The 22,905-nt window shown below is 45.9% G+C and overlaps 1 protein-coding gene across 1 annotated transcript in view; it reads right to left on the bottom strand.

Moving 5' to 3' along the window:
- Positions 1 to 6,982: 6,982 nt before the first annotated feature.
- LOC136619491 (vomeronasal type-2 receptor 26-like) overlaps positions 6,983 to 22,905 on the bottom strand; it is a 35,698-nt gene continuing 19,775 nt past the window's right edge. Inside the window, exons 2-4 of the mRNA XM_066594597.1 lie at positions 12,355 to 12,478; positions 11,267 to 12,140; positions 6,983 to 7,016 (exon numbers count right to left, since the gene is read on the bottom strand). Coding sequence (XP_066450694.1) covers positions 6,983 to 7,016; positions 11,267 to 12,140; positions 12,355 to 12,478 — 1,032 coding nt within the window. The remainder of the gene's footprint in view (positions 7,017 to 11,266; positions 12,141 to 12,354; positions 12,479 to 22,905) is intronic.

Below are 22,905 nucleotides of genomic sequence, written 5' to 3'. Positions count from 1 at the left end.
TCCTGTACCACCTCGCCAGGAGCTTATAGTGGCTCTCCTGGGAGGTGACACAGGGGGAGAGGCCAAAGGCCGTCCGCAGAATCAACTTAGTGTCACTCTGGGAGAGGGAGATGTGGAGTTCTCTCTCCCATGAGGTCAGGAAAGCCGGTTTTGAGGATGAGGTGGGGGGGGGGGGGAGATGAAATGCTTACGTAGAAAGGCTATTTTCCTGTTAGGCTCCCTGTCCCCCAGTAAGGCTGATTCAAATTCAGATCTTGGTCTAGTGGACTTGAATTTTGAGATGAAATCCCGGAGTACTTTGGTTATGTGGAAGGACTGTAATGGGTGGGGAGTCCAGCTAGGAAGAAGCTCCCGGACAATTTCGCTAGGAGGTCTATGTGCCCGAACCTGGATATCACTATTTTTCTTATCCTTGAAAATACTCCAGACGTCGGCAGAGCACGGGTCAAGTGGAAGGTCCATGATTCTATATAAAGAACTCAGAGGGGCACAGGGGTATGGAGAAGGAGCCAGGCTCTCTCTCTTGCTGTTCCAGGCCTCGAATGGGCCTCTGAGTAAGGGGTCCCCCCTTGCCCTCCTCGAGCCTCCCCTGTCTGGGTACCACAGGTCCTCTCTGAGAGTCGGGCCGTAGGTCTTTTCAGCTAGAGAGAAAATTATGCCATCTCCGCTAGGGAGAGCTAACTCCATCCAGTATTGGAGCTGAGAGGCTAAATAGAAGTCCCGGACGCATGGCATACCGATACCACCCTCTTCGACCCTCTTAACCAGGAGGCAGTTTGCTAGTCTGGGTCTTTTCCTTTTCCAGACGTAGTCTGAGAAGATTGTACGGATGGCTTTAAAGAATCTGCTAGGGAGATGAATTGGGAGAAGGCGGATCTGGTAAAGGATCACCGGCAACACATAGGATTTTAAAACATTTTTTTCTGCCCAGCCAGGAGACTAAGGGCTGGTCGTAAGCACTCAGCGGGTTTTTAACTTTGGTCAGGAGCGGGTCAAAGTTGGCGGAGAACAGGTCCTCAGACCTTTTGGTAATTTTTACGCCTAAAAAGTCAATCAGGGATTCGGACCATGCAAAGGGAGTTGAAGTTCTAATGACTCTGCTCTGGGGTAAGGGGATAGATACGTTAAGGACAATGGATTTCGTGAAGTTTGTTTTGAAGTTTGATAAGGAGCCAAACTCCTCTAGGAGCTTGACCAGGGAGGGAAGGCCCGAGACCGGGTTGGTGATCAAAAACACGATGTCGTCGGCAAAGGCAGCCAGCGACAGCGCTGCTCTATTGATTTTCAGGCCCTGGATCTCTGGGTCTTCTCTGATTTTTTGTAGGAAGGGTTCTAATGTTAGGATGAAGAGGGAGGGGGAGAGGGGACATCCCTGGCGGGTACCGTTTTTGATGTTAAAGGGGGGGGGGACAGGGAGTCATTAATTTTCAGTCTGGCGATGGGCATAGCGTATAGGGAGAATATTGCTGAGACGAACCCCGGAGGAATGCCATAGTGCAGCAGGACCAATTCCATGTATCCCCAATCCACCCTATCAAATGCTTTTTCCGCATCCGTACTTACTAAAGCAAGGGGGATACTATGGGTCTGGGCATACCTCGAAGCATGTAGTAGTTTTAGACAATTGTCTTTGCCCTCCCTCCCTTTTATGAAGCCGGTTTGCTCTACGTTTATTAGGATTGGGAGGTAAGGTTCTAGTCTTTTGGCTAAGAGCTTTGCCCAGAGCTTTATGTCCAGATTCCAACGAAATTGGCCTGTAACTACCACACTTCTCAGGGTCCTTATTTTCTTTTAATACTAGGGTTATGTGGGCCTCTTGAGCCTGCTTCGGGAGAGGATTGCCCTGAAGGAGGGAATTAAAAAGCTCTGTAAGCTGGGGGATAAGAGTATGTTTGAATGCTTTGTAGTAGGTAAGAGGGAAGCCGTCAGGGCCAGGGCTCTTCCTGGGAGGGCAGAAGGACAGCAAGTCTTCTGTCTCGCGTATAGTGATTGGGGTTAATAATTCTTCAGCCTCTGCATCTCCAATTTTTGGGAGCTTCAGCTTGTTAAGAAAGGCCTTAATCCTGTCTCTGGAGGAGTCCGCAACCTCAGGGGTATTTGTATCCTTTAGATTGTATAGCTGAGAGTAAAAAGACTGAAATTCTTTTGCAATCTCTAGTGTCGAGGTTGCCTTGGATCCTGAGGGTGTGGTGATAGATTTAATAGAGTTTCTAGAGCGGGCCTTCTTGATCATGGAGGACATAAATTTACTGCCTTTGTTGCCCTGGGCATAGATTGTATGTCTAAAGTGGAGATGTTTCTTGTTAAACTTAGAATCTAGGCATAGTTTGAGGTCTTTTCTAAGGGCGATGAGTTCGTCCAGGTTATTTTTCTTTAGGGAGGACTTGGCGGATTGTTCAAGTTTAGAAATTTGTTGGAGTTTTTCGTCAATCTCCCTCTGTTGCTTTTTCTTGGCTCGTGAGCCATGAGCGATTAGTAAGCCTCTGGCGAAATTTGGCATGAGCATTGATTATCTCATAAATAGGAAAAGCTAATGGGTCCCAACTCAATTATTCAATTCTATGCACAAAAGAATGAGCGTCCAAATTTTTCGTACGGAATGTAATTCTCATTTTCCGGTGTCATAGAAACGTGAAATTTGGCACGAGCATTGATTATGTTATAAATAGGAAAAGTTAATGGGAAGTTGTTGAGTACACTCCTGGGAAGATTACTGGCATAGTACAACTATCCTACGATAGGTGGGGTGCGTGTGAGTGTCGTCGACAGTTATGCCCCCCCCAGACAAAGATCGTTTGATTTCCATCTCACGCACAAAAGCAAAAGGCATTACGAGTAACGGGATGCATGTTCAACTACAAAATAATGCATCCGCCGAACGTTTCGCAAGAAAATTGCTGGATATTGAGAATGCTGAGGTAAAATAAAAGCTGCGCTGTGATTGGTTGCTATATATTATACCGCTGAGGTAAAATCAATGGTGCACTGTGATTCGTTGCTATTTTTTATATTGCTGAGGCAGAATAAAAGTTGCGCTGTGATTGGTTGTTATTTCTCTTACTGCTGACGTAACATGAAAGCTGTGCTGTGATTGGTTGTTATATATTATACCGCTGAGGTAACATGAAAGCTGCACTGTGATTGGTTGTTATATTTTATATTGCTGAGGTAACATATAAGCTGCGCTGTGATTGGGTGTTATATATTATAAAGCTGAGGTAACATCAAAGCTGCGCTGTGATTGGTTATATATTATACCACTGAGGTAACCTAAAAAAACTGCGCTGTGATTGGTTGTTATCTAGATATATAAAAACGAATGTATGTCTGTCTGTCTTTGCAGCAACGCGCGACGGGTAAGCTAGTCAATTTATAAAAGATAAGTTTTGTGACCGTCATTACCGATGTCAGATCCCTTGTGTTTTTAATATCATCTGTGCATCTTTATATAATCGTTAGATACATGAAGTATAATAAAATAGAGAGATGGATACCTGTGTTAACAGTGTAATCTTTGATTCTAACTGTGTAATAATAGACACCATCATTCATCACTATGCTGACACCCTTCCTGAGCTTGAACTAATTAGCTACTGATTGTAAAAAGGCGTAACTAATTCAAGCCGCATCCCATTCATTGCCACACACCCACATCCTGTGGGGCCTAGACATGAGTGATAGTCAGCTGATCACAGTAACGAGAGCTTCTTGAAGTCACCAGACCGAAATCATTAGTGGCTGCCCCCAGCTAATTCAAAGTGCCTCGTTACACTAAAGCGACCTATTGAACTCTGCGAGAGGAATCATACCAAGACTGCGCTCGTAGCTAAACCGAAGTGATAAAGACTTTAATATGGAGTCAGACTACGCTATTCCATCCGTGCATGCTGCCGAACGATCGCGTTATGAAGCTGAAATAGCTAATGTCATTCGACGCTGGGACTTTCCACAATCGTGCAAGAAAAACACGGAGCGATTGCTGGCCGCTCTACTCAATCACCGGAATATTATCACATGGAATGATAAGCACGAACTGGTATATAAAAACGTCGTAATTCATTTCCCCGCGCTGATCAGACATACGACGCAGAGTCACACCCTTGTGAGAAGAAGTATACCTTTGAAGTGGAACATTTTTATGCATGCAATAGTGGAGGCTAATGTACCTAGCGATGTCGCTGCAGACGCCAGTACTCGTGAGTTGGTGGAATCTTTGAAGATGGATTTTTTAATAAAGTTCATGATGGATCTAAAACTTTAACTCGGAAAGACTTTTGTAATGTTACTCCCCTCAAACATACGGAACTTGCTACATTATGCTAACCACAGAATGTCGCAGAATGGCGATATTACATCGGGGAATTTGCGCGACAAGTTTGTTTATAAAGGGGAGACGGTTAATGGGTCAAACATTTTGGACTTGATCCGTCATGCTACGCAGAGCCATAGCGCTACCAAGAAAAATCACCCTCTGGGCTGGGACATTTTTATGCGAGCGTTGGCCGAAGTTAATATGCCTTCTACGGTCATTGACAGCCACAGTAGTAGAGAAATTCTCCAGGATTTGAAAACAGGCTCAGACCCCGTCTTTGCACCTGGTACCCCCCAAAACAAAATCCTGACTTTCTCCCCAACCCCACACGGAATAACACAGGGGAGCCTGCTGCCTAAAAAGCGACCGACACCACTGCTTCCCATTTCGTGGTTAACTTTGTGAAGGATTGCAAAAATGTAACTATATTTCTGTTAACATTATACAGTGTTATACATATCTATGTAATCATTCTTATGCATTCCTTTATGTTATAACTCTATATTCTGTATTTTTTTTTACAGCGCATTGTTTATATATTTAGGGCACTCAATAAAGTTTATAAAACTTTGCATTTTTTCCTACTTTGTGCTCTGTCTATATTTTAACTCCCTTATACTCATAGACTGACTTGATTGATATATAACATCAAGTCAGCCTATACACATAATAAGGCCATTGATTGGGGATGACTTGAATGGTAGATAACATCAAGTCAGGCTATACATATAATAAGGCTTTTTGTGTTCTCTATATCCTGCTCAGGCTTATTAGGATGAAGGGCTGCAATGCTGAAAAAATCTGTTAGTGGATTGAAATGCATTCTATATATTAACCCTTATACTCATAAGCCGACTTGATTGGTATATAACATCAAGTCAGGCTATACATATAATAAGCCCCTTGATTATCATGACACACACTGTATTCTAAAGTGTGTCTCGTGATGCGTCACAGGCTTGGAATGCGGATGGGGCCCCTGATACAAGTCACAGATGGCCAGTTGCTGTGCCGAAGGGATGGAGGGTCAAAGGTCATGGGAAGGGGGCGTGGCACCTGTCACTTTCCAAAAGTGTTCGGCTTGACATGTTGTATGGACGCATACTACTACTCTACTACTTTTTCTTGGAGTAGGAGGAGGAGTAGGAGACCTGTGCTTAAGTGTTTGTTCACCTGGTAGTAGACCACATCTGCTGTCTTGTGTAGCGCATTTTTTGGTAGCTCTACAGCTGTTCCTTGCTACAGGCCTATTCCTGAGTGTTCTGATCCCCTGGTAGAATTTGTCCTTGTAAAATTTCTGACATTGCTATTAAAACTGCTGTCTTCCCTGGCACAATTCTTGATCTAGAGGACCCTATGTGACCCTTATTTTGTTTTCAGTGACACCCCTGTGCTACTATTGATGCCCTCACCAATCTACACTATTTACACTAATTTTGAGTGCAGCAGTGTTCCCCAGATATATGGCTGTATTCCCATGCAATTTGGGTGCCTTTGCTGCATTCTGGACATTTTGGAGGGAAAATTAATTAACTTGATTTTTACTCCCGTGACTTTAATGAGAGTTGCAATCAGTTGTCTTGATTCACAATAATTTTGGTAAACACATGAACAGATTATCAATAACATATACACACCAAAATTTAAATACAAATTGTCTGAAACTTTATTAACTGATAATCCATGCAATTTGACAATGCAGTTATCAAGGGACAAATCTTACTAAACCTATCAAATGCTACCCAAATAGCAGTGTTTCTGTTGGTACTCAGTAAATCCATAATAAATTCTGTTCAGAAGTGGGGCCATGTTTTCTTTTAGCTGGAATAGATCTGAGGCACTTTGAATGGACATAAATCTTGCAAGCCTTCACATAACTCTGCACATTCCAGCAAATAGATGGACACCAACGCCTTCAAGAAATTAATTTACAGGTATTATTAATCCACGGATGTACAGTCAACACCAAATTATGCATCTCACTAAGCAACTGAAGATTTTCTATTTTTCAGGAGATTATGAGGAACAAAATATTGAGCTTTCTTTATCAAGTTCAGTGAGTCAGCAAAAGCACCACCGTCTTAGCCAAAATTGGAGGCGGAGGCTCATCGGATGCATGAGCAACATGGTTTCTAGATAGAGCATCCACCAAAGATTCTTACTACCCGGACAATAGGTGATCACAAACTTGAAACATGAGAAAAACAATGACCACTTGGTCTGCCTAGCATTAATCTTTCAGCTGACTCTATATATACTAGATTTTTGTTATCCATGATAATGTGTCCATTCTTTTAATGCCTCTTTGATTGCCACCAATTCACAATCCTCTATATTATAGTTTTGCTCAATAGACGGAAACTTTCTAGGGAAAAATGCACATGCCTATAAATTTGTAAGGTTGCTGGATCCCTGCTCTACCATCCCTGCGCCATTCTCAGAGGCATCCACCTCAACTATGAATGACTTGGATAGTTTCAATTGAACCCAGGTGGGTGCTGAAAGAAAGGCCTTTTTCAGTAGACCACATGCTTTTCTTGCAGCAGAAGACCAATTAGAGAGATCAGCTTACTTCTTAGTTGGGTCCATAAGAGCCTTCACTATTTCAGAGAAACCGCAAATAAATTTTCTATAGTAATTTGCAAATCCGAGAAATCTTTCAAGTGTCTTTTATCTTCTCTGGCTGGACCCAGTTAAGAACTGCCTGTGTTTTTGCATTTTAAAATCTTGTGGAGAAAAAATGGACTCAAGGAAGGAAATCTCTTACACAGCAAAAAAAAAAAGCATTTTTTTTCCTTTTTGGCACACTAGAAGCTTTCTTTCAAAATGTGTAACACTCATCATAAATGTTCTTTGTAAGAGTTGTAATTAGAGATGAGCAAGCATACTCGCTAAGGGCAATTACTCGAGCGAGCCTTGTCTGCCCGCTCGGAAGAAAAGATTCGCCTGCCGGGGCAGGTGAGCGGTGAGTTGCTTTCCTTCCAAGTGGGCAGGTACTCGCTAAGGGCAATGCTCGCTCGAGTAATTGCCCTTAGCGAGTATGCTCGCTCATCTCTAGTCGTAATCCAGGGAATGAATAAAGACATTGTCCATCTAGAGAACAAATCAACCAACAACCTCCCAGGGAATATCATTAAAAACTGTTTGAAAAAGGAACAACAAGTAATACGGACCCTAACAATGGGCTACTCGGTCATGGATGCCCATCTGGATAATAACTCAGCTGCATTATTTCATCATAATCAATACCTTAATGAAGTTATGCCTAAAACAACTATGCCGAAGGATACTTGTTCCTTTTTCCTTTCTTTATTGTTTTCTCTGCTCTCTCCAATCGTATTGTCACGTTAAGCTTTGCTGGACCCCGATCTGCACAAAGATAATTGATGGGACCAACACAATATGTGCAAACTGAGCAAAGGTATACTGTCCCACCCACTTGGACATGTGCAGGTTCAGATTTAAACAAGTTAGCCAGTCAACATCATACCCAGGTCCCATTATATATTGGAATGTGAACCACATGTTGACTCACTTAATTGTCTATACTAAAGGCTATAAATTGTGTATTGTACACCCTATTAGAGATGAGCAAGCATACTCGCTGAGCAAACTACTCAAGCAAGTAGTGCCTTATGCGAGTACCTGTCCGCTCGTGTCTAAAGATTCGGGTGCCGGCGGAGGAGAGAATTGAGTTGCAGGGGAAAGCAGAAGGGAGAGAGTGAGAGAGAGATCCCTCCCATTTCTCCCCACTCTCCCCCGACGCTCCCCGCCCCCTGCTGGCACCCAAATCTTTAGAGACGAGCGGGCAGGTACTCGCATAAGGCACTACTCGCTCGAGTAGTTTGCCTTAGCGAGTATGCTCGCTCATCTCTACACCCTATGCAATGGGTAAATTTTGCAATATATAATTTAGGGTGCCTACCCACTACGTTTTTTTTTTTCGCTGCAAATTCGCAGCAGTTTTTTATTTTTCCGATTGTCAATGGAACTTGCTAATGTTAAAATTACAACCCACAAAATCATAATTTACCGCTAAATTGCGATTTTTGTATGTTGTGATTTTAATATTAGCAAGTCCCATTGACACTTGGAAAAAAAAAACGCAGTGAATTTGCTCTGAAAATTAATGGTAGTGGGCAGGCACCCTTACATGTTCTCTTATTTCATGTTAAAAAATCCAATAAAATATTTGTTGATAAAAACTGTTTGAAAAACTGCAGGTGCATTAGTAAACCCAAATGGCATGACCAAATTTTTACAATTCCTCTCTGGGGTATTAAATACCATCTTCCATTAATCCCGATCTCTTATAAGGATAAGGTTGTATACTCCTCTTAAATCCAGTTTCAAAAACCATTCTGCCCCTACCTATTGGTTAAAAAGATCTGGGATGAGGGGATTCGGATTTTTCACAATAATCTTGTTTAGACTACCAAACAAGGATGTAAATTCCCATCTTTTTGCTTAGCAAAGAAAAAACAGCCTCCACTGGAGAATTTGAGGCCCAAATATGTGCTGTCTGTAATATCTTTGTAATATATTTCTTCTGAGCTACTCGTTCTGGCCGCGTAAGATTATACAAATGGCTTTTTGGAGCTTGCTGCCTGGAATTAGCTCATATCCGCAATCATGTGCCCTATGTGGTGGTTACCTTTTGGCATTCACCTTGGAGAACACATCAGCGTAATCTGCATTATAATCGGAAATGGGTTTAGTCTTGATTGGGGTGATGTTACTCGAAATACACCGGCCAAAACAACTCGTTTCCCCAGCGACAGATATCACTGGATTGTGTAAACTTCACCGAGGCATTCCTAACATGAACAGTGCTGGAAGAGACTCAAAAGCATGTACTTCTGTCTCCTCTTAATGGAATAACTTGATTTTATGGAAATTATTTTTATTTGTTTTTCCATAAAATTATTATATAATACTAAAACAGAACTAATTGACAGACATTACAAAACATACAAACAATCATCCGAAAAATTCCTTAGGGCTCAGACAGATGTGCATTGTTTCTGCTCGCCTATAGACAAGCAAAAAAAGCGCTGCTGAAAACGCGTGAAATGCCAAAGTTTCATATATGCTCAGTGCATGAAACTTTGCCCTAGTACTGGAGCTGTTGCAGTTTTCCAAATGCAGCATCTCCATGAAGAGAGAGAAGAGCTGCTGCACTTGGAGAAGCACAGCAGCTCCATGAACACTGACAGCAGCAGCAGGGTGTTCATTGATGATTGCACTCCCCAAAGGCATAAAGGAATCCCCTGCCATAGCTGTCACAGCTGTGGCAGAGGTGTGCAATGCTATCCCATTGCTTTCAAAGGGGTCGATGCAGCAGTTATCCCATAGAAAACAACGGGATGAAGGCAACCCTCGCAGGGATTTTCGGGGAAGGGCTTGAAATATAAGCCCTACCCCCCAAAAAACCCTAGCTGCTGTAAAAAACAAACAAAAAAGAGTTTGTTTCTGAACACAGGACAAACAGAGATATCCATTTGGGGGGACAAGTCTTCATTTATATGGGTGCTGTATAATTTTTTTTTTTTAAATACCACAATTACAAAAAAATTTAAATTGTATTTTTTTCCTTCTGCTTTGCTTAGATTAATTCAAAAACTGTGGGTTCAAAATAGGCAACACACCCCTAGATCAACTTGCTAAGGGGTCTTCTTTTCTAAATAGGGTCATTTGTGGAAGCTTTCTATCATTGTGGCAGCTCAAGGGCTCTACAAGTGTACAATAGGGCTTGAAGCACCTTCAAGCAAAATTTTGTTCTAAAAGCCAGTGGCTGCTCCATTTATATTGGGCCCAGTTGTGCAGACAGACAGAAGATTAGGGCCACAATGAGAGAGAGAGAGAGAGAGAGACAGAGACAGATTTTCGAAATTTAAAGTGGTCATTAAGGCGCAAAAAGGTTTGGTCGCTAAGAGGTTAAAGTCTACTAATAAACTAAACAGAAACTAATATTGAGTAACTCTGTGGAATTATATTCAATTCTAGAGCTGCTATCACAATTGTGATTTCCATATAGATTAAAGGGGTTGTCCCGCGAAAGCAAGTGGGTCTATACACTTCTGTATGGCCATATTAATGCACTTTGTAATGTACATTGCGCATTAATTATGAGCCATACAGAAGTTATTCACTTACCTGTTCCGTTGCTAGCGTCCTCGTTTCCATGGAGCCGTCTAATTTTCAGCGTCTAATCGCCAGATTAGACGCGCTTGCGCAGTCCGGGTCTTCTTTTATGAATGGGGTCGCTCGTGCCGGAGAGCGGCTCCGTGTAGCTCCGCCCCGTCACGTGCCGATTCCAGCCAATCAGGAGGCTGGAATCGGCAATGGACCGCACAGAAGCCCTGCGGTCCACCGAGAGAGAAGATCCCGGCGGCCATCTTCAGCAGGTAAGTAAGAAGTCACCGGAGCGCGGGGATTCAGGTAAGCGCTGTCCGGTGTTCTTGTTTAACCCCTGCATCGGGGTTGTCTCGCGCCGAACGGGGGGGGGGTTGAAAAAAAAACAAAACCCGTTTCGGCGCAGGAAAACCCCTTTAAATCTCAAAGTTCTCCTCCTGGTGTGTTTTTGAATTAGGGTGACTACCCACTACAGTTTTTTTTCACTGCAAAATTCGCAGCGTTTTTTGTTCTCCAGGGGTCTATGGGACTTGTAATGTTAAAATCGCGATTTTGCGGTAAATTGCGATTTTGCGCGATCGCCATTTTAACATTGCAAGTCCCATAGACCCCTGCAGAAAAAAAACCGCTGCGAATTTCGCAGTGAAAAAAACTGTAGTGGGTAGTCACCCTTAGACTTGCTTTTCAGAAAGTGAGTTCTTTATATTACTCATGGTCTAAAAATGTGTTTAATAAGAAATCAGCCCCTCCCACTACATTACTGGAGCTAAAAGTCTAGTCCTATTTATCCTTTATCGTTGACCAAAAATTCTATTGAACTTTGTATTCAGCTCTGGTCTCAGTATGATGATGTAACATTTGGGGATGAAGATACAGCCCAGAAATCCAGCACTGGAAGTTGAGATGGCAAAAACTTCTACAGCCACCATGTATTTCCCCTTGGTGCTGAGATAGGCTGGGATGAAGGAAATCCACACACTGCAGAAGACCAGCATGCTGAAGGAGATGTACTGAGCCTCATTGAAGACATCTGGAAGCTTCCTGGCTAGAAATGCTATAATAAAGCTCAACACAGCCAGAAATCCAATGTAGCCGAGGACCATGTAGAAAGCAATGACAGATCCCTCATTACATTGTAAGATTATCTTCCCAACCTCTACCTCAGTGTTATAATCTGGGAATGGTGGAGAGAAAGATAACCAGAAGACACAGATCAGAACCTCTCCTGTTGTACCAGTAATGAGTAGAGATGTGGACAAATGTCTCCCCAACCACCTCTTTAGTGTTCTGCTGGGTTGGATGGCATGAAAAGCCAAGACTACAGTGACAGTTTTAGCTAAAATGGAAGAAACTGCAAGACTACAAATGATCCCAGTTCCCACCTGTCGTAGCAGACACGAGATCCTTGTGGGCCGTCCAATGAATAAGAGAGGACATAGAAATGAGAAGAGTAGAGAGAGGAGCAGGATGTAGCTCAGGTTCTGGTTATTGGCTTTCACTATTGAAGTGTCCTTGTGTTTTATATATATCCCCAACACAACGACAGTCACAAAACTGAAGAAGAGATTGATAATAACAAGAGATAATCCCAATGTGTCTTCATAGGACAGGAAATCAAGTGGTCGCGGGATACAGGTGTCTCTTCTCTCATTAGACCAGCGGTCTTCAGGACACTCCAAACATCTCTCCATATCTGGAGAGTCAAATTAGATTAGAATAATCCTTACTATAAAAAATAAGTAAATATTACAGCAGATGAGACCACAACTACATCTCAGCTAACAGGATTGCATATCATGTAAATTATCTTTATATGATCACACTCGGTACACCTTGTATATTAACATAATCAATATCAGTAGCCTTACAGAGTAACACAAGACAACTGATGAATATCTGTTACTCACTGGTCTGGTTGGAGATCTCTCCTTCTGCACAGGGGACGCAGTAGTAGCAGCATTTTTGTTTTCCTTCCCATGGTACCTTTCTGTATCCTGGGAGGCAACTTTCGCTACAGGCAGAACTCGGGATCTGTGGTAAAAGAAGAATTACCATGGTTGTGTCATGTTGTACTCCTGGACCTGTAGTTCTATGGGTTTCCAAGAGCACCTTTCATCAGGTGTGGGAAGTTTGAGCTGGCTGGGTGTGTATTACTCCAGCCGGCCATTCACCACCAGTCTGCTGCACATGAATGCCAACAGCTCTTGCTGGAGGGTGCTGGCCATTTATATTTCCCTCATTCCCTCCCAGAACCCTGGTGTATGGAGTCATGCATGTTTTGCTTGGTGTCACTGCATGCATGAGCTTCTGAGTGGGATTCCCTTGTCTGTTGGTGTAAACAGTGTCTTCTTCTGCTTGTATGCCTTTTACCATCTATGGTGAGCCAGGCCCATAGGTTCCAGTGTAGGGCTGTCTCTATTGAGATGATTGCCCCACTTGCAGACAGCACTCCCTGGGGTTTGAGTTGTCTTGTACTAGGGACTCAGCAGACTACGAGGACACTTATCATGACCTCATGAGCTAAAGTATCTTGGTAAAAATCTGAACTGATACATCACATTTATTAGTTTTTCTATCTGTCGAATTGTGGTAGGTGTTTTGGCATTCGTCAGCCATTGTTGGATGTCTGCTTGCAAATCCCATTTACTGTTCAGTCCGTTTCAGTGTGCATTTGTGTGCATTCCTCTTCTTTTAGTGCTGTCCTGGGTATGGTGTGAATTACGCTCATATCGGACATGACAGGTTGATCCTTATTTAGGGTACTTCAGGACATAGCAATTAATTATTAGAATGAGTGAACAAGCTGTTTCCTTTCAAACGACATCCACTTAAATGTGCAGTTAATCTATCTATATATATAAAATTGAATGTAGGCGTGTCTGTGTGTGTGTGTGTGTCTGTCTGTCTGTGTGTCTGTCTGTCTGTCTGTCTGTTTGTCCTTTATGCGCTACTACACCATTCATCCGATCGCCATGAAACTTTGGGAAGTTGTTGAGTACAGTCCTGGAAAGATTACTGGCATAGTACATCTATCCTACGATAAAGGGCGCGCGTGCAAGCGTCGTCGACAGTTAGCCCCCCCCCCCCACGTAGATCTTTCGATTTCCAGCATTGCAACTAATTCTCTCACTTCCCGATGTCGTAGAGCATTGATTATGTCATAAATAGGAAAAGTTAATGGGTCCCAACTCAATTATTAAATTCTAAGTGCAAAAGAATTAGCGTCCAACTTTTACGTACGGAATCTAATTCTCTCACTTCCAAATGTTATAAAAACTTGAAATTTGGCACGAGCATTGATTATGTCATAAATAGGAAAAGTTATTAGGTCCCAACTCAATTATTAAATTCTAAGAGCAAAAGAATTAGCGTCCAAATTTTACGTACGGAATCTAATTCTTTCACTTCCCCATGTCATAGAAACTTGAAATTTGGCACGAGCATTGATTATGTCACAAATAGGAAAAGTTATTAGGTCCCAACTCGATTATTCAATTCTAAGAGCAAAAGGATTAGCGTCCAAATTTTGCATACGGAATCTAATTCTCTCACTTCCCAAAGTCATAGAAACTTGAAATTTGGCACGAGCATTGATTATGTCATAAATATGAAAAGTTAATTGGTCCCAACTCGATTATTCGGTTCAAAGCGCAAAAGAATAAGCGTCCAAATTTTACATACGGAATCTAATTCTCTCACTTCCCGATGTCATAAAAACTTGAAATTTGGCACGAGCATTGATTGTCATAAATAGGAAAAGCTAATGGGTCCAAACTTAATTATTCAATTCTAAGCGCAAAAGAATTAGTGTCCAAATTTTATGTACAGAATCTAATTCTCTCACTTCCTGATGTCATCTATACATATAAAAATGTATGTATGTCTGTCGTCTGTCCGTTATGCATTACTACACCATTAATCCGATCGCCATGAAACTTTGGGAAGTTGTTGAGTACACTCCTGGGAAGATTACCGGCATAGTACATCTATCCTACGATAGGTGGCGCACGTGCGAGCATCATCGACAGTTAGGCCCCCCAGACAAAAATCTTTTGATTTCCATCTCAAACACGAAAGCAAAAGGCATTACGAGCGAGCATGTTCAACTACTAAATGATGCATCCGCCGAACGTTTCGCAAGACAATTTCTGGATATTGAGAATGCTGAGGTAACATGAAAGCTGTGCTATGACTGGTTGCTATTTCTTATACTGCTGAGGTAACATGAAAGCTGTGCTGTGATTGGTTGCTATATATTATACTTCTGAGGCAACATGAAAGTTGTCCTGTGATTGGTTGCTATATATTATACTGCTGAGGCAACGTGAAAGTTGTGCTGTGATTGGTTGATACTTCTTATACTACTCAGGTTACATGAAAGCAGCGCTGTGATTGGTTGCTATTTTTTATATTGCTGAGGCAGAATAAAAGTTGTGCTGTGATTGGTTGTTATTTCTTTTACTGCCGAGGTAAAATGAAAGCTGTGCTGTGATTGGTTGTTATTAGAGATGAGCGAACGTGTTCTTCCGAGCTTGATATTCGTGCGAATATTAGGGTGTTCGGGATGTTCGTTATTCGTAACGAACACCATGCGGTGTTCTGGTTACTTTCACTTCCTTCCCTGAGACGTTAGCGCGCTTTTTTTGGCCAATTGAAAGACAGGGAAGGCATTACAACTTCCCCCTGTGACGTTCAAGCCCTATACCACTGCCCTGCTGTGAGTGGCTGGGAAGATCAGGTGTCACCCGAACATAAAAGTCGGCCCCTCCCGCGGTTCGGCTCAGATGCCGTGTGAGTTAGTGAGGGACAGTGCTGTTTGTACCGGAGCTGCTGTAGGGAAAGAATTGGTAGTTAGTGTAGGCTTCAAGACCCCCCAAAGGTCCTTATTAGGGCCACTGATAGCTGTGTGTTGGCTGCTGTTAGCAGTGCCATTTTTTTTTTTCTCAAAATCGGCATTGCAGAGCTTTGCATCCGGCATTAGGGACAGAAGTGCTGCATAGGCAGGGAGAGTGTTAGGAGTGAGTGTAGCCTTCAAGAACCTCAACGGTCCTTTCTAGGGCCATATTTATCCGTGTGCAGTACTGTCCAGGCTGCTGTTAGCTGTGCTGCATTTTTTTTTGCTTCTCAAAATCGCCTCTGCAGAGCATTCCACCCTCCATTGATACTGCAGGGAAAGAATTGTATAGGCAGGGCCACAACACAGTTATTATTCATTGAATATACGCAGTGCTGCCTTTTGCTTGTAAAACAAGTGAAAATAATTCTATTTGTCCTGCCTCTGTCCGTCCTAACGCCGGTGGACACGTGTCGGCTGCGTGTGCAACCTGTAAAAATCAGACGCACCCAGCTACGTTTTACTCCTGGCTTCGCCATTTGCTTTCCTTAATTGGGAAAAAAAATACCTGCTCTGCCACAGTTAATAACTCTGCTACCCTCACGTTCTGTGACACATTAGCAGGAAAACAGCACAGTTATTAAACTTCTCATGTTCATAGAATATACGCAGTGCTGCCTTTTGGTGCAAAAAAACGGAAAATAATTCTATTTGTCCTGCCTCTGTCCGTACTAACGCCGGTGGACACGTGTCGGCTGCGTGTGCAACCTGTAAAAATCAGACGCACCCAGCTACGTTTTACTCCTGGTTTCGCCATTTGCTTTCCTTAATTGGGAAAAAAAATACCTGCTCTGCCACAGTTAATAACTCTGCTACCCTCACGTTCTGTGACACATTAGCAGGAAAACAGCACAGTTATTAAACTTCTCATGTTCATAGAATATACGCAGTGCTGCCTTTTGGTGCAGAAAAACGGAAAATAATTCTATTTGTCCTGCCTCTGTCCGTACTAACGCCGGTGGACACGTGTCGGCTGCGTGTGCAACCTGTAAAAATCATACGCACCCAGCTACGTTTTACTCCTGGCTTCGCCATTTGCTTTCCTTAATTGGGAAAAAAAATACCTGCTCTGCCACAGTTAATAACTCTGCTACCCTCACGTTCTGTGACACATTAGCAGGAAAACAGCACAGTTATTAAACTTCTCATGTTCATAGAATATACGCAGTGCTGCCTTTTGGTGCAAAAAAACGGAAAATAATTCTATTTGTCCTGCCTCTGTCCGTACTAACGCCGGTGGACACGTGTCGGCTGCGTGTGCAACCTGTAAAAATCATACGCACCCAGCTACGTTTTACTCCTGGCTTCGCCATTTGCTTTCCTTAATTGGGAAAAAAAATACCTGCTCTGCCACAGTTAATAACTCTGCTACCCTCACGTTCTGTGACACATTAGCAGGAAAACAGCACAGTTATTAAACTTAGATTATTCATTCACTAGAGGCAGTGGGGCCTTTCGTTTTCAAAAAAGGGAAAAAATTATATTTGGCCTGCAGTCTTGCGCCAATTTATTAGCTGCCTGTGAAATCAAATCACTGGTAATACAGCATGCTGAGGGGTAGGGGTAGGCCTAGAGGACGTGGACGCGGCCGAGGACGCGGAGGGCCAAGTCAGGGTGTGGGCACAGGCCAAGCTCCTGATCCAGGTGTGTCGCAGCCGACTGCTGCGCGATTAGGAGAGAGGCACGTTTCTGGTGTCCCCACATTCATCGCCCAATTAATGGGTCCACGCGGGAGACGGTTATTAGAAAATGAGCAGTGTGAGCAGGTCCTGTCCTGGATGGCAGAAAGTGCTTCGAGCAACCTATCGTCTACCCGCAGTTCTGCGCCGTCCACTGCTGCCAATCCGAATCCTCTGTCTGCTGCTCCTCCTTCCTCCCAGCCTCCTCACTCCACTACAATAACACCTGCTCAGGAGCGGGAACACTCCCAGGAACTGTTCTCGGGCCCCTGCTTAGATTGGGCAGCAGCGGTTCCTCTCCCACCAGAGGAGTTTATCGTCACTGATGCCCAACCATTCGAAAGTTCCCGGGGTCCGGGGGAAGAGGCTGGGGACTTCCGCCAACTGTCTCAACAACTTTCTGTGGGTGAGGAGGACGATGACGATCAGACACAGTTGTCTTGCAGTGAGGTAGTAGTAAGGGCAGTAAGTCCGAGGGAGCAGCGCACAGAGGATTCGGAGGAAGAGCAGCAGGACGATGAGGTGACTGACCCCACCTGGTGTGCAACGCTTACTCAGGAGGACAGGTCTTCAGAGGGGGAGTCAAGGGCATCAGCAGGGCAGGTTGCAAGAGGCAGTGTGGTGGCCAGGGGTAGAGGCAGGGCCAGACCGAATAATCCACCAAGTGTTTCCCAAAGCGCCCCCTCGCGCCATGCCACCCTGCAGAGGCCGAGGTGCTCTAAGGTCTGGCAGTTTTTCACAGAGACGCCTGACGACCGACGAACAGTGGTGTGCAACCTTTGTCGCGCAAAGCTCAGCCGGGGAGCCAACACCAACAGCCTCAACACCACCACCATGCGCAGACATATGATGGCCAAGCACCCCGCAAGGTGGGACGAAGGCCGTTCAGCGCCTCCGGTTTGCACCCCTGCCTCTCCCCCTGTGCCCCAACCTGCCACTGAGATGCAACCCCCCTCTCAGGACACAGGCACTACCGTCTCCTGGCCTGCACCCACACCCTCACCTCCGCTGTCCTCGGCCCCATCCAGCAGTGTAGTTCAGCGCACCGTCCAGCCGTCGCTTGCGCAACTGTTGGAGCGCAAGCGCAAGTACGCCGCCACGCACCCGCACGCTCAAACGTTAACCGTCCGCATAGCAAAATTCATCAGCCTTGAGATGCTGCCGTATAGGGTTGTGGAAACGGAGTCCTTCAAAAGTATCATGGAGGCGGCGGCCCCGCGCTACTCAGTTCCCAGTCGCCACTACTTTTCCCGATGTGCCGTCCCAGCCCTGCACGACCACGTCTCCCGCAACATTGTACGCGCCCTCACCAACGCGGTTACTGCCACGGTCCACTTAACTACGGACACGTGGACAAGCACAGGCGGGCAGGGCCACTACATCTCCCTGACGGCACATTGGGTAAATTTAGTGGAGGCTGGGACAGAGTCAGAGCCTGGGACCGCTCATGTCCTACCCACCCCCAGAATTGCGGGCCCCAGCTCGGTGGTGGTATCTGCGGAGGTGTATGCTTCCTCCACTAAAGCACCCTCCTCCTCCTCCTCTGTCTCGCAATCAAGATGTGTTAGCAGCAGCATGTCGCCAGCAGTCGGTGTCGCGCGGTGTGGCAGCACAGCGGTGGGCAAGCGTCAGCAGGCCGTGCTGAAACTACTCAGCTTAGGCGATAAGAGGCACACGGCCCACGAACTGCTGCAGGGTCTGACACAGCAGACCGACCGCTGGCTTGCGCCGCTGAGCCTCCAACCGGGCATGGTCGTGTGTGACAACGGCCGTAACCTGGTGGCGGCTCTGCAGCTCGGCAGCCTCACGCACGTGCCATGCCTGGCCCACGTCTTTAATTTGGTGGTTCAGCGGTTTCTGAAAAGCTACCCACGCTTGTCAGACCTGCTCGTAAAGGCGCGCCGGCTCTGCGCACATTTTCGCAAGTCCCACACGGACGCTGCCACCCTGCGCACCCTGCAACATCACTTTAAGCTGCCAGCGCACCGACTGCTGTGCGACGTGCCCACACGGTGGAACTCTACGCTCCACATGTTGGCCAGGCTCTATGAACAACGTAGAGCTATAGTCGAATACCAACTCCAACATGGGCGGCGCAGTGGGAGTCAGCCTCCTCAATTCCTTTCAGAAGAGTGGGCCTGGTTGGCAGACATCTGCCATGTCCTTGGTAATTTTGAGGAGTCGACCCAGGTGGTGAGCGGCGATGCTACAATCATTAGCGTCACCATTCCTCTGCTATGCATCTTGAGAAATTCCCTGCAAACCATAAAGGCAGCTGCTTTGCGCTCGGAAACGGGGGCGGGGGAAGACAGTATGCCGCTGGATAGTCAGGGCACCCTCCTGTCTATTTCTCAGCGCGTACAGGAGGAGGAGGAGGAGCATGAGGAGGATGAGGAGGAGGGGGAAGAGACAGCTTGGGCCGCTGCTGACGGTACACCGGCTGATTGCCTGTCATCCTTTCAGCGTGTATGGCCTGAGGAGGAGGAGGAGGAGGAGGAGGATCCTGAAAGTGATCTTCCTAGTGAAGACAGCCATGTGTTGCGTACAGGTACCCTGGCACACATGGCTGACTTCATGTTAGGATGCCTTTCTCGTGACCCTCGTGTTGCACGCATTCTGGCCACGACGGATTACTGGGTGTACACACTGCTCGATCCACGGTATAAGGAGAACCTGCCCACTCTGATTCCCGAAGAGGAAAGGGGTTCGAGAATGATGCTATACCACAGGACCCTTGCGGACAAGCTGATGGTAAAATTCCTAGCCGACAGCGCTAGTGGCAGAAGGCGCAGTACCGAGGGCAAGGTAGCAGGGGAGGCGCGGAGATCGAGCAGCATGTACATCCCAGGCAGTGCAACAGTCTTTAAGGGCCTGGCCAGCTTTATGGCTCCCCACCAAGACTGTGTCACCGCTCCCCAGTCACGGCTGAGTCGGCGGGAGCACTGTAAAAGGATGGTGAGGGAGTACGTAGCGGATCGCACGACCATCCTTGGTGACGCCTCTGCCCCCTACAACTACTGGGTGTCGAAGCTGGACACGTGGCCTGAACTAGCGCTGTATGCCCTGGAGGTGCTTGCTTGTCCTGCGGCTAGCGTCTTGTCGGAGAGGGTGTTTAGTGCGGCTGGGGGAATCATCACAGATAAGCGTAGCCGCTTGTCAACCGACAGTGCCGACAGGCTAACACTCATCAAGATGAACAAAGGCTGGATTTCGCCAGACTTCTGTTCTCCACCAGCGGACAGCAGCGATACGTAAGCAATACGTAGGCTGCACCCGCGGATGGAAGCTACGTTCTCTCTCACCATCCAAAACGGGGACATTTCTGCTTCATCAATTTGTGTCTAATATTCCTCCTCCTCCTCCTCCTGCTCCTCCTCCTGAAACCTCACGTAATCACGCTGAACGGGCAATTTTTCTTAGGGCCACAAGGCTCACTCAAATAATTTTTCTGAACAATTTTTATAAGTTTCAATGCGCTTAAAAGCGTTGGAACTTTAACTTGAACCAATTTTTCGTTACACTGGGCTGCCTCCAGGCCTAGTTACCACTTAAGCCACATTAACCAAAGCGATTAATGGGTTTCACCTGCCCTCTTGGCTGGCCATGGCCAATTTTTGGGATGTACATTAGTACTGTTGATACAGCAATTTTTGTGGGCCCTCGCCTACAGTGTAATCAAATTAATTTTTAGCCCACCTGCATTACAGCTGACGTTACCTCAGCTGTGTTGGGCAATGCAATGGGATATTTCTATGTACCGCCGGTGGCTTCCTGGCACCCACCCAGGCAGTGGGTCCACAGGGAGTTTAACCTACATGTGTCCACTTCTAAAGAACACCAGTCTGACTGGGGCATGCAGTGTGGGCCGAAGCCCACCTGTATTACGCACGACATTACTACCTCAGCTGTGTTGGGCAATGCAATGGGATATTTCTATGTACCGCCGGTGGCTTCCTGGCACCCACCCATGCTGTGGGTCCACAGGGAATTATAAATGCATCTGTTTCCACTTATAAAGAACCCCAGTCTGACTGGGGCATGCAGTGTGGGCCGAAACCCACCTGCATTAACCCTTTCCAGTCCACTGTGTGACCTGTGAAGACATTAGGGTTTAAGGCTGTACAGCTCCGTTGTTGGTAGACGTCCGTCGGGGTTCTCTTACTGTATATTGCCAGCCTCTTTGCTGTCGGAGCCTATCCTACGTGTCAGCTCATGCAGTACTGGCTTTAGCCAGCATATAGCGCCGTTGTATAACGGCAGAAAAAGAGTAAGCCCCCTAGGAAAACCATATACAAATTGGATTGGAAAGGGTTAAGCACAACATTACTACCTCAGCTGTGTTGGGCAATGCAATGGGATATTTTTATGTACCGCCGGTGGGTTCCAGGGAGCCACCCATGCTGTAGGTGCACACGGAGTTTTTAATACATCTGTACACTTCTAAAGAACCCCAGTCTGACTGGGGCATGCAGTGTGGGCCGAAGCCCACCTGTATTACGCACGACATTACTACCTCAGCTGTGTTGGGCAATGCAATGGGATATTTCTATGTACCGCCGGTGGCTTCCTGGCACCCACCCAGGCAGTGGGTCCACAGGGAGTTTAACCTACATGTGTCCACTTCTAAAGAACCCCAGTCTGACTGGGGCATGCAGTGTGGGCCGATGCCCACCTGCATTATGCACGACATTACTACCTCAGCTGTGTTGGGCAATGCAATGGGATATTTTTGTGTACCGCCGGTGGGTTCCAGGGAGCCACCCATGCTGTAGGTGCACACAGAGTTTTTAACATATCTGTACACTTGTAAAGAACCCCAGTCTGACTGGGGCATGCAGTGTGGGCTGAAGCCCACCTGTATTACGCACGACATTACTACCTCAGCTGTGTTGGGCAATGCAATGGGATATTTCTATGTACCGCCGGTGGCTTCCTGGCACCCACCCATGCTGTCGGTCCACAGGGACTTCACAATAGGGAGTTGTACCTGCCTGTGTCTATGAATTAAAAAGCCCGGTCTAACTGGGGCATGCAGACACCTTGACAGAATGAATAGTGTGTGGCACATAGGTTCCCCATTGCTATGCCTACGCGTGCAGCTCCTGATGGCGGTGGCACAGGATTCTATTTCTCATTGCTTCTGTACAGCATTGTGGGCTATCGCCCCGCCACTTTTAAAGAGGGTCGCTGCCTAGCCGTGCCAACCCTCTGCAGTGTGTGCCTGCGGTTCCTCCTCATGGCAGACGCACTTCTAAATAGACATGAGGGTGGTGTGGCATGAGGGCAGCTGAAGGCTGCGCAGGGACACTTTGGTGTGCGCTGTGGGGGGGAGGGGGGGCGGTTGGTCAGCATGTAACCCAGGAGAAGTGGCAGCGGAGTGTCATCCAGGCAGTGATTGTGCTTTGTTGTAGCTAGTGTGGTGCTTAGCAAAGGTATGCCATGCTAATGAGGGCTTTTCAGAAGTAAAAGTTGTTGGGAGGGGGGGAGCCCACTCTTGCCGGTATTGTGGCTTAATAGTGGGACCTGTGAACTTGAGATGCAGCCCAGCATGTAGCCCCTCGCCTGCCCTATACGTTGCTGTGTCGTTCCCATCACTTTCTTGAATTGCCCAGATTTTCACACATGAAAACCTTAGCGAGCATCGGCGAAATACAAAAATGCTCTGGTTGCCCATTGACTTCAATGGGGTTCGTTGTTCGAAACGAACCCTCGAGCATCGCGGGAAGTTCGTTCCGAATAACGAACACCCGAACATTTTGGTGTTCACTCATCTCTAGTTGTTATATATTATACCGCTCAGGTAAAATGAATGCTGCGCTGTGATTGGTTGCTATTTTTTATATTGCTGAGGCAGAATAAGAGTTGCGCTGTGATTGGCTGTTATT

Source organism: Eleutherodactylus coqui, chromosome 1 (assembly GCF_035609145.1).
Source record: "Eleutherodactylus coqui strain aEleCoq1 chromosome 1, aEleCoq1.hap1, whole genome shotgun sequence".
NCBI classification, from domain to species: Eukaryota; Metazoa; Chordata; class Amphibia; order Anura; family Eleutherodactylidae; genus Eleutherodactylus; species Eleutherodactylus coqui.
Note: the sequence above shows the minus strand (reverse complement) of the source record. Positions and strands in the feature narration are given on the sequence as shown.